The sequence below is a fragment of the Mauremys reevesii genome, linkage group 7 (genome assembly GCF_016161935.1).
Source record: "Mauremys reevesii isolate NIE-2019 linkage group 7, ASM1616193v1, whole genome shotgun sequence".
Classification (NCBI taxonomy): domain Eukaryota; kingdom Metazoa; phylum Chordata; order Testudines; family Geoemydidae; genus Mauremys; species Mauremys reevesii.
In genome coordinates, this window is record NC_052629.1 from 117,840,516 (window position 1) to 117,852,723 (window position 12,208).

Consider the following 12,208-nt stretch of genomic DNA (forward strand, 5'->3'; position numbering starts at 1 on the left):
CATAAGAATTGGTGCTATACTACAGCAAAGAATTGGTGGTTTCCTACATCAAATAGAACAAAATATATTAAGTATATCAAGAAAGGGTTTCACTTATTCTGAAGAAAGGTATCAACACAGAGCAGAAACCAGCCAATGAAAGAAAAGAAATTGGAATATCATTGAAAAAGAATCACAACTAGAAAAGAGCTGAAGTTGAAATATTCAGGCCATTTAAGAGCTTGCAGGTCCAATGCCTGATTTACTCTTTGGTGCTCTCAGTTAGTGGCTGTGCTGGCTTTTTATGGAATAGAGTGCTTCTGGAAATTATGGGCCTGATTCACTGTCCTATTTATTCCGATTTTACACCATTTGAAATCAGCGGAGGTACTTGGACGTAAAACTCTAATAGTGCAGGGGTGAATCAAGTCCTATATTGCAGCGTTATTCAACTGGCAGTGGAGATTCATTCTTGAAGTATTTCTTTGAAAGGGATATTCAATCAGGTGTTGGAAATGGATTGAGAGGAGGATGTAGGTTGAGAACACAAATGAAAATTGCCTCACATTTAGTGATGCCCAGTGTGGGTTAGTCTCAAAACATATCATGAGCAATTAATTATAATGGTTGCTCTCAGTACAAAGAAGAAGCTGGATGGAACAATGAAAGAAAAGAAATAATTGCACGTATACATGGAGACTGGGATGTTAATAGAGAGAATCTGTGCTCAGTTAATGAAAGAACTTTGTAATTAGGAATACATGTTTACCTAAATACACGTAGCATGCAAAACAAATCAGAATTTTGGCAAATAGGAAAGATATAAAACAAACTGATCAGGTGGTAATAAATTCAGAATGGAAATGATCTCTAAAGTGCCATGACGCACAATTAAGTTTCATTCAAATTAGTCAATCAATAATCAATCAGCTGGAGTAGAAGCAAATGCTCGGTGACAAGAACGATGCGTTCATTTATAACTCCGGTAGGTTGAATGGAGAGTATCTGAAGTCAAACTGTTATTCCAAAAAGGTATTTTTCAATCCACAGGTGCCTCTAAATGCCACCTAGACTGAGAGGATACCCTGGAAAATAAGTAATTGAATCAGCATTTCAGCAACTGAATCTTCCAGTGTCAGCTTGCCGTTAGTTAATCTAATTTGAAGGTTGCAGTAGTAGGAAAGTACCTTTGAACTAATGAAAAATTGTTTATCTTTACATAAAGTAAGCTGTGTTATTTTTGTACATCACTTTAGAACAAGGCACCTTGTTAAGTATGAAGTTCAGTATTTTGTGCACATAGTAAAAAAGTGCAAAGGAATTAAATAAACATTTGTAGCCATATTGTATTTTGCACTCCACTTTAGATTATGTAAAATTGCAGACCCGTCTCTTCCAAATTGTTCTCTGTGATTTGATTGATCGCACCTGCAGTACTAACGTTAAATCAGGAATGCATGGCAAAAGTTTGTAACATTTTGTGGCAAAATATATCTGTTGTTGTCTGAATTAGTAAGAAGTTACGGCTACATTTGTAAAACTAAAAACATAGTCGGAGACAAATTGTGTTAAGAGTAGAAAATTATTAAATCTGCATAAAGTATAATAGTGTAGTCTACTGGAAGAGTGACAGGATGCAATTGAAAGCAGATTCTTAGTTATCTATTCATATGTTTTTGTTTTTTCCCCCAATGGTATTACAATAGATTCCCCACTGCTGGGTCTTTGTTCTCTACGTGAGTCTCTGATAGAACTCGTGTAGGTCTGAGCCATTATATTTTCTTACCCGCTGACAGAACCACTTCCAGCCTAGCACATACATCCAGGTTAAACATTTACTATCCTGCACTCAACAGATCAACTCCATTTGAGTGTAACTTTTCATAGCAAGCAGGTGTGATGTTCTCATTAGCTACTGCTGTTCTTATTTATTGATTGTATTACGTTGATGTGAGCATCATCGGCTTGTGACATTCACCCTCCACCTTGTCACTAGGTTTTTGGACCTATCAGCTGTGGCTGGGCTCAGGGCTCCCTTGGAAATCCATTTCATTAACAGTTCAGACCAGATTCGTGTGGTCATAAGGAAGTAATTGCTAGAATTCTTCCCAGTCCCTGCACGTCTTGCTTGGGATGATAGTTCTTTGAGCCATGCCCATCCCTACAGTGCTTTCCAGTCCATCACAATGAGAAAGAGATGGTACCACTTCATGCTCCAATCTCCTCCTGACCATGTCAGATGCAGGGTACAAGGACTGAAGCCTAGCTATGATCCCTACTGCCATTCTGACACCTGTTTATCTAGCTAAGGTAGTCCATCACCATGATATCTAAGCATCCATCTCCATACCAGCATCCTGGAACCAATATCCTGCCTATCCTGAGACAAAGATGCTGCAGTCATGGGCAAGTAGTGCAGTAATGCTCAGCAGTGAGGTGTGACTTCTAATACACACCAATGTGCTGTGCACTAACTGGCCTGTGTAGACCCTGATGGTGATGTCCCTGGTACCTGCTAACATAATACTAGTTTTGGTGCACATTAGAATTCACCCCACCCGTAGTGCATTACTGCACTGTGTAGATGAGCTTGTAAGTACTAACATACATAGGCAAGAAGCCAGAGCAACTTAAACGTTCACTGAATAGCATAAATCATTCAACTCAGTGAATTCAATGGGACTGTGGTACTCGTGTGAGTAACGGTTTTAGAATCAGGTCTTTGCAGACTGGTTAATCATGGTGAATATATTTTCTGCCTAATGGATAAATGCTAGATTAAATATAAAATGAACAGGACACGATAATTTTTAAACAAATAAATGGCTCACACGTAATTTTATCAACTTAATAGAAAAGACTGTATTCTGTTTCTGTTTCTAGCCTCCATTGTCATCCAGAAGTGGTGGTGTCACATGAACCCTTGTCTGGATGGAGAGGACTGTAAAGTGCTACCGGACTATTCAGGTTGGTCTTGCAGCAGTGGAAATAAAGTCAAAACCACAAAGGCAAGTATAGAGAGAGTGTCTATTTAAAAGATATGCAGTGGTGTTGTAGCTGTGTCGGTCCCAGGATATTAGAGAGACAAGGTAGGTGAGGTGATATCTTGTATTGGACCAGGTGAGAGAGACAAGCTTCCGAGCTTACACAGAGCTCTGATCTGTGTCACCTTAAACCGTGTGTCTCTCACCAACAGAAATGGGTTCAATAAAAGATATTACCTCACCCACCTTGTCTCTCTAGATTTAAAGGTCACAGTCTAGTGACAACATGCGCTCGTTTCCGTTGACCCTGCTCTGCCGGTGTTAGCATCAACCTCACCATCTTAAACATTTTGGGGTTTGTTTGTTTTTTTTAAACAGTGATGTGCATGATAGCTTAGATCCAGCAATGTCTTCAGTGGGAACAGAGGAGTGAATACTCCTCTCTCCAGTATCTAGCTCGATTAAATTAGTTGGGCGCTAGAGTGATCCGGCGGAGGGCAGAGTTAGGGCCTGCACATCCCATCTCAATGGGATCCTCATAGTGGGTTATCACATAGCTAGCTCTGCCTCAAACTCCAGTCTTCCCGGAGAGCTGCGTTTTGCACTGCATGGAGGTTAGCATCTCCTGCACCGTCTCCCCAAAATCCTGCCCTCTCATCCCTTTTCAGCAGGACTTCGCCCCTTCCAGCAGGGCCTTCCTACGGCAGGATCAGGGTTTGCCCCTTCCAGCAGAGCTTGGCCTGTCCCAAGGACAGATTGCCGAGCATGCTTTATTGTGCCTGTCAGCACAGAGGGTCATTGTCACAGGCAAATATTCAGTCAGGCAAGCCCACTAAATTCATTTTGGGCCCAACACTTCAGCCTTTGATCCGCCTGTTTGTGTGAGGAAGGACAGCTCACTTGTATTGATAGCAGGATAATGACCTTGATTTGCAAAATGACAATGCAGGGCCAAGATTTTCACAAGTGACTGACTAAAGTTTGGTTCCTGACTCTGTGGTGAGAGACCAAAACAAGTGACCTGACTTTTGAAGGTGTGGAGAATCCGCACGGATTTCTGACAGGAGCCATAACGCTCTCTGCACCATTGAAGGTCTGCCCACTGACTTAGGAGCGTAATTACGGGCTTTAGCTGCCCATTTTTTAATGTCTTGGCCAAGATCTTCATTATGAAGCCCAGATTCATAACTAATGACCACTGAATATGAGGCAAATATCTCATCCCTCTGACTATTTAACAAGCTAAAATTAATTCAAGGAACTAAGATTTGGCAACTCATAGTGGACAGTGTGTCTAAATACACTGTGAAAATAGCAGGCAACAACCTGTAAAGATAAATGGTTAGCCTTAGAGCCCTCCCCACACCGCTTCAAATTGAGAATGGACTCAGCTGTTTATGAATTAATAAGCAAATGTTGCTGCCAGATTCCATTTGATAATGACTGTTTCACACAGTAGTGAAAGGATATAATACATTCTATATTAGATCAGAAAAAATTAAATGTATCGGGCAATTGTTATGTGATACTGTGAGTAGTCATTATCTGGGGGTTAACAACCCAGATCCCATGATGATGGGCTAACTAAATACCCAAGCAGAGAGATACAATTCATAGTCTGAAAAACACTGTTGCTGTTTTCAAGGTTAGAATAATGGTTAAAAATGAATATTTGTGTAATGCTATAGCCGTGGTTAAATCATGCCATACCCCTGCCTCCTGCAGCTTACAGACTCTGCTCCTGATCTTGCAACTGACAGTCCACGTGTACAGTGCATTGTCAGTTGCAGGAATGGGGGGGATGAGTCCATTCCTGTGAGTTGCTAAGCACCTACTGCAAACTGCTGATTATCTTCCACCTGTGTTAGTCAGTAGCAGTGGAGTGCCCTCACGGGATCAGGCACCGAGTCAGACATGGAATGAGGAGAGATGACTTCAAACAAAGGAGTGAGCTGGAGAAAGTAGAAATTATACATAGGAAGTAATAGAGCTCCTCCCATTGACATGAGTGGGGAATCTAGCGCTATGTATCTAGAAAAAGGCAAGTTAAAATCATTTTTAAAAATTAGGCGCAGGTTCGATATACTCAGTGGCTTTAAAAATGAACAAAGGAAAGGGTTAAAAGGCCACTAGGAGCATTGCTAGGATTAATAACATCAGGGCTGGTGCTGCAAGCACTTTAATGCATTTGGTTTCCTTTGCTCCCATCGATTTCCGTGGGACTGACCATGCATCTGAGTGAAATTGCTCATGTTTGTGAGTGTTTGAAGGGCCTGGCCCATAAATAATGACAAGAGGCAGCAGTAGCTTGGCCTGGGGCAAATGCAGCAGGTGTCATTTATATTATTATAAATATTATTATATTATTATAATAAAACACCCTGCAATCAGCAAACCAAAGAATAGGCTAATGCATTGTGATGGCCATGGGGATGTCTTCAGAAAGGCAGAATGGGGCAAATTGTTCTGCCTTCAGTTACACCTGTGGGAAATTCTAGACCTACCCAAACCCGTTGGGGTCCAGCTGAGGACAGAGTTTGTCCCTGAGAGAGCTAGTGTGGTTGCGTGAAGCCCCTCCTTTCCTTTGCTGGGGCGTCGAGTACGTTCCCCACTGGAGCAGACCACTTTGGAGGGACATGTAAGGGAAATAGCATGCAGCTAACAGGTGCACGTCACTTGTTCTAGCATATTTTAAATATGAGAAATGTTCATTGGAAAATGCAGTGAGGGAAAAAATTGTTTTCTTAAATGGGAAAATGTCTGAATTCATACATTGGCAAATAGCTATAGATAGAAATACAGAGACACAGGTAGACTGGAATTATCGCTCTGACTATGCTGTGTGCATGCGTTCCCCTTTCCCCCTCCCTTTGGAATTCCTCCCCCGCCGCTACCTTTTGGATGGTAAACTCTTCGGGACAGGGACTGCTTTTCTATAGGTGTATGTCTAGCATCCGGCACAATGGGGCCCCTAATTCTGACCCAGGGCTTTGGGTACTGCTTTAATAGAAATACAAAGATGAACAATAACAAGCATTATGTTTCAATGGCACCTAAGCTTGGGATCCTCTTGAACCAGTGATAGGCAGCACTTCCTTCTGGGCACAAGCCAATAGCTTCTTCAGAAGGAAGGCCACCCAATCAGCTGCCCAGCAATGTACATTTTTTAGTATGAACTCTGTGGTAGAACATTGCTTCTTTGTGGTTATTTTATTTAATGTATTTTGCATGCAGACAATGCAGACAAGTGACTACTTACGCTCTGCATTCCTGTGATTTGCTTGCCCGTCCAGGCCTTTCTGTATTTATCTGTGGTTGTGCATTCCTTTCTCAGTGAGTAAACCTGTGAGGTGTACTTTGTGAGGTGGGACTATACACGTAACAGTGCTAGATCCCCAGTAGCAGTGACATTTCATTTAGCACTGCAAGAAGACAAAATCTCATAATACTGGTCCCCAAGCCATCATGATACTATCACTAGCTTTTAGGATTCTGCCACTTGAGAATAATTCTCAAATAATAAAACTTTATTAGTCCAACCAAGACTGACTGGAAAGGTATAAAACATTTTATGTCCTTTATTAATCTTATGCATATATAGTAAATTCATTTGTATAACTGCTTCCAGCTATTGTGTAGAGCTGTTACAAAAAATTATGAAGTCTGGCACTGCAGTTTCTAAATAACTGTGTACAGTAGAAGATTTTACAGTAAAATAAACAGGTTAATTTTACAATCATTACTGCCCTGTGGGAGAAGAATTATGTATGTTGTAATCAGAGATCAGGATTTTTTTTTAAAACGAGTTAAGTAGAATTGACAAAAATAGCACCTCCATGGACAAAAATCTTGATTTCCCCGTTAGGCAAGTGGTACTCAAACTGGATGCTAGTTGATATAAAATAGAAGAACATAGGAATAGCCATATCTGGTTAGACCAGTTGTCCAGGTGATCCAGTCACAGTAGCTGGCTGAATGTTTCCAAGGGAAAAGTACAAGAAACCTCTAGATAGACACCTCTAGAATGACCTGCCCAAAGGGGAAGTTTCTTCTTAATGCCTACAGTGTAGTGGTTGGCTTATGTCTCAAGTCGTGAAGGTTTAAATCCATTTCAAATAAAAAAAACAGGGATGATTTCATCTATTTACATGTTTGATTCCTTTTTGAAGCCTATAAAATCTTGGCCTCGATGATAATTGGTGGCAGGGAGTTCCACAGGCTAATTATGCATTGCAGAAAGAAAGTTCCTTTGATCACTTTTTACGTTGATTTTCAATTTCATCAAAACAGTAGCCAGACATGCAGTCTGAGACACTCATATATTTACTGTGTATTTATAGATGTAGTTACAATGACTAATCAGGGACAGTGAAACAAGTAAATGCTTCCTTCTTGGAGTAATTGTCTTGTGAAGCCAAATAAAAATGAATGGAATACTTTCTGCACGTGTTTATATTTATGAAGGAAAGCAGACCAACAGAGCTGTTTTAAAATACATTCTAGTTGTGGTTAGAAACTAGATTTTTGATGTGCTTAATTGCTGACCAGCTATCAATTGAAAAATTGCTGGGAAACTTAACAGTGAGTGCTTTAATATACATGTGTTAAACTACAAGCACTGCATGTAAAGACAGAAGCACTTGCCTTGGCAGAAGTAGCATTCTTGAGCAGGGCTTCATCTCCTCTGAACTCAGGCATCCCATTTGCCCCCACTGTCCATCATCTCAGTATTATGCATGAGTCTGAGGATTCCTTCAATTCCTGTGTCTGCAAATCTGCCCATCTTCCTCTCTGAAAACACTGTCTGTGTTTACCACTGCTTCAGCTCCAATTCCTCTGACCTCCTCAATGCCTCCATCTTCTAGTCTGGACTATTTCAACTCCTTTCTCCAGGGCCTTCTCAAGTTGCCGCTCTCCAGCCCTGGAGAAAGCTGCTGCCCATCTTCTCACACAGATATAGGAGCATGGCCACACTGACTCACAGAATCATAGAAATGTAGGACTAGAAGGGATCTTGACAGGTCATCTAGTCCAGTCCCCTGCACTGAGGCAGGGCTAAGTATTGGCTAGACCATCCCTGACAGGTGTTTGTCTAACATGTTCTTAAAAACCTCCAATGATGGAGATTCCACAACCTTTCTAGACAATTTGTTCCAGTGCTTAACTATCCTTACAATTAGGAAGCTCTTCCTAATGTCCAACCTAAATCGCCCTTGCTGCAATTTAAGCTCATTACTTCTTGTCCTATCCTCTGTGGTTAAGGAGAACAATTTATCATCCTCCCTCTTATGTACTTGAAGACTGTTATCACGTCCCCCCTCAGATTTTTCTTCTCCAGACTAAACTCATTTTTATCAATCTTTCCTTATTTTTAAATATTTTTTGATGCCTCTTCTGGACTTTTTCCAATTTGTCCACATCATTCCCAAAGAGTGCTGCCCAGAACTGGACGCAGTACTCCAGTTGAGGCCTTATTAGTGCTGAGTAGAGCGGAAAAATTACTTCTCGTGTCTTGCTCACAACATTCCTGCTAATACATCCCAGAATGATGTTTGCTTTTTTTGCAGCAATATTACATTGCTCACTCATATTTAGTTTGTGATCTGTTATAGCCCCCAGATCCTTTTCTGCAGTACTCCTTGCTAGGCAATCATTTCCCATTTTGTATTTGTGTAATTGATTATTCCTTCCTAAGTGTCAGACTTTGCATTTGCCTCGATTGAATTTCATCCTATTCATTTCTGACCATTTCTTCAGTTTGTCAAGATCATTTTAAAATGTAATCCTGTCCTCCAAAGCGCTTGCAACCTCGTCCAGCTGGTATCATCTGCAAACATTATAAGTATATCTCTCTATGCCATTATCCAAATTATTTATGAAGATACTGAATCCTTAAACTTGACCAGTTTCCATTGCCCATGTCCAGAATCCAGTTCAAAATGACCCTCCTTATTTATGAAACTGCACATAGACTTGCTCCATTGGCCTTACTCACATAGCACCAGCAGCCTCTCTGAGCCCTTACACGTGATCACTTTGGTGGTGCAAGTGCCTTCAGCTCTGCAGCTCATGCCTTTTGGAGCCACCTTCCTGAATCTCTGTGTCATTAACTCCCCATCTGTTTTCCACATTTATCTGAAAATACAGCTTTTCTCCTTGAAACCACTAGGTTGGCTCTAGTTGTGCTTTCAGTTTTTAACTGTGCTGCATGTTGTCTGGCTTTGTAAAGCATTCTGGGATATCATTTTAAAGAAAGGTGCTATTCAAGATAATTCCGTTGGGGGAGGTTTTCAAAGACACAAATGGCACATAGGCATCTTATTCTCAGGAAAAGGGAATTAAGAATCTAACTGTAAATATGTGCTTTTGTAAATCTTTCCTTCTATTACCAAATAGCATTGTAGTTTACACTAGTTTATATGACTTCTGGTGATACGCAATACATAGATATGCTGAATGTAATTTAATCGTTTAACGTGTGTTCATCTAAACAATTCCTTTGCAGGAACAAAACAGTTTTATCACCATTGCTCTGATAGTTTCTATGTGTGTAACTCTCTCTTTCTCTCTCTCTCTTTTTGTAGGTAACACGGTAGCAAAGGATAAACCTATGTGTCCTTGCTGGAACAATGGGATTTGCAGCTGTGTTGCTTGTCTGTTTCACATAATCCCGTTTTTTTCTGAGAATACTGTAGACTTTTACACTTCAACTTTACAAAATTAGTGAGCAAGAAGGACAATACTTCTCTTTTTGACTATGGTGGTACTTCTTGATGCAGGATTTTCCCATGCAGAACTATACACTTTTATTTAAAAAAAAAAAAAAAAGAATTATGACTCTACTGAAAATACACCTTGGATTCTCCAGGATCCTACACCTGCAAACAATTCATAGAAACGCAGACCTGTGCTTCTGAAGCACATCAACTATAAGACTTTATTTACGGCACTGAAGGCTGTGAAATCATTTAAACGATTTTAGATCTTTCAAGTAGCTTGGGGAAAAATGGTTACATTAGAAAGAACTGGCATAAATTCATTAGAAGGTACCATCTATCATGCAGTACAATGGACCAATGTAAAGCTGGTCTAAAAGCTAAATGAACCTAAGGGATAATGGTAATAAACCATGTCTCAATGCATTTTCAGCTGTGATTTAGTAAATATTGATACTGTATGAAGGTGAAAAAATGACTCTCGTAAATCAGTAGCATTTAGTGTATGCCATACTTTTTTACAATCTGTGCAATTATATTTATTTCCTTAGATAGTTCCAGGTATTTTAAATTTTACATTCATAAGTGGCAGTGAGGGAATGCGGGGAAGAGACTAAACCTGAAAGTAGATATAGATTTTATTGTCCTAAATAAATCCGTTCTCTAAGGGAATAACAAAGTATAAATATTCCTTGCCTCTTTGATTCCAGATATGGAAGAGAATTTAGCCATTAGCTAGAAATATTTATTCAGATGCTTCAAAACAAGAGAGGAAACTAGAACTGCATAAGAAAAGCTTACTGGAAGAAGGGTAATTTGTTTAGATTTTCGTAGCGTTGGCTGTATTCTAATAGGTAACTTACTTAAAATTCATAAGTCCTAGATAAAAAAAGGATCTTCACTTTCAATTAGCTCTAGTTTATAATGATTATAATAATTAAGTGTCCAGTTCCTTGACAGACAAAATTTTCAAGCTGATACACTTTGTGACACATAATTGTTTCATATTATTTTAGATGTATCTCATTCGGTTTTTCTTACTTGCCTGACTGTTACACTTTTTTTTTGTCATCAGACTTCATAAATAGAACAGTAAAAGGAAGTGCAGTTGCAGCCAGTCATTTCATGGTTACATCATTTTATGGCTCAGGATGCATTGGAATAGAAGTAAATGCAATGATGCAGACAGATATCATGCAGATTAACTGCTAACCCAGCTACTGAATACATTGTTATGCTTTATGTAAATATTACAGTACTAACATACAACTGGTTTTTTATATATCCAGAAATGCCAAAAAATTGAGACTGTTGCACTAATTTAGTTTGCTGTGCACAAGCTTTCTAGCTTACGGGAAAAATACCATCAACAATGTGAAGCTGTTTAGTTTGTTTTGTTGCAGTGAGTATAAATTTTGATCCAGTCTTACTCCCATTGAAATCAATGGCAAAACTCCCTTCTGATTCCCGTGGGAGGAAGAGAAGACCCTATATTTTGATTTTGGTTTCTCGCTTTTAATTATGTACTTTGATCACCGCTGGGACCATGGTGGCTATTGTATTTGTTAATAAGTACATGAGAATTTTTCTGCTACGTGTTTTGAAAGCTGCATAGTTATTCCACCTAACAGCCTTTGCCCCTCTAATGGACTCAACATTTTGATCTTTTTTTCATTGTAATTTAAGACTAAATTTAAAGAATCGTCTAAAGGATTTAAACTGTTTGGATGCACACATGCCCAGTGATATAGTTTTAAGTGAAGATTGTTGTTACTTTATGTCTTGCTAGCCTAGGCTTAATTATTATTTATCTATTGTGGTAGGCACTGAACATACCCAGAATAAAACACTGTCCCTATTCGAGAGAGTTTAGAATCGAAATAGACAAGGCAGACAAGGGCTGGTAGAAAGAAGCGGTTGTTATCCCCATTCCACAATGGAACTTAGGCTCAATCTCCACTATGCTTGATTTGGAGCAGAGACTTAAAGGCAGGTTTCCTACCTCCCAGGAGCTTGCCCTAGCTCTCAGGCTACTGGCTAGTCAAGGATGGGTCTCAGCTTGCTGGCTTCTGTGAATCCCTCTCGTAGGCGCCTCACTTTCCCTGTGCATTGTACAGGGAGCCTGGGCAGCTGTGGATTCGCTGGGCAGCAGGGCGGCTAAAGTATGTCTGCACCGTGCACTCCTGACGGCGGCGTGTCGTGTATGTGCGCTGCACGCCCACACAGCATGGGTATAAGTAGCCGTGTAGATGCTGAGGCACTGCGGGGTGAGTAAAGACATGCCTGAAGCCTGTGGGTATACACCTCACATGGCACTCTATGTGCCCAAGCAACGCCTCCCCTGTCTACACCACTATTTTTAGCAGTGTAGCGTCCTGCTACTTTCCGGCTCCAGGAGTCTTTCCCTGCTGTCTCCCCCTTGCCAGGGCCTTTCACTGACAGGTGTAGCTGCACACGGCTGTGTGGACACAGCCTCCTTTTCACTCTGGCGTGTAGCTACATGTACACTACATGCCGCTGCCAGTGGCA

General features: G+C 40.4%; 1 protein-coding gene across 5 annotated transcripts in view; it reads left to right on the top strand.

Annotated features, from left to right (window-relative positions):
* Nucleotides 1–11,273, top strand: part of TAFA4 (TAFA chemokine like family member 4) — a 128,981-nt gene extending 117,708 nt beyond the window's left edge. For all 5 annotated transcript variants that reach the window (XM_039546108.1, XM_039546106.1, XM_039546109.1 and 2 more), the window contains exons 5-6: nt 2,863–2,987; nt 9,548–11,273. In XM_039546108.1, the coding sequence (XP_039402042.1) occupies nt 2,863–2,987; nt 9,548–9,559 (137 nt within the window). In that variant the 3' untranslated portion in view covers nt 9,560–11,273. The remainder of the gene's footprint in view (nt 1–2,862; nt 2,988–9,547) is intronic.
* The last annotated feature ends 935 nt before the right edge of the window (nt 11,274–12,208 follow it).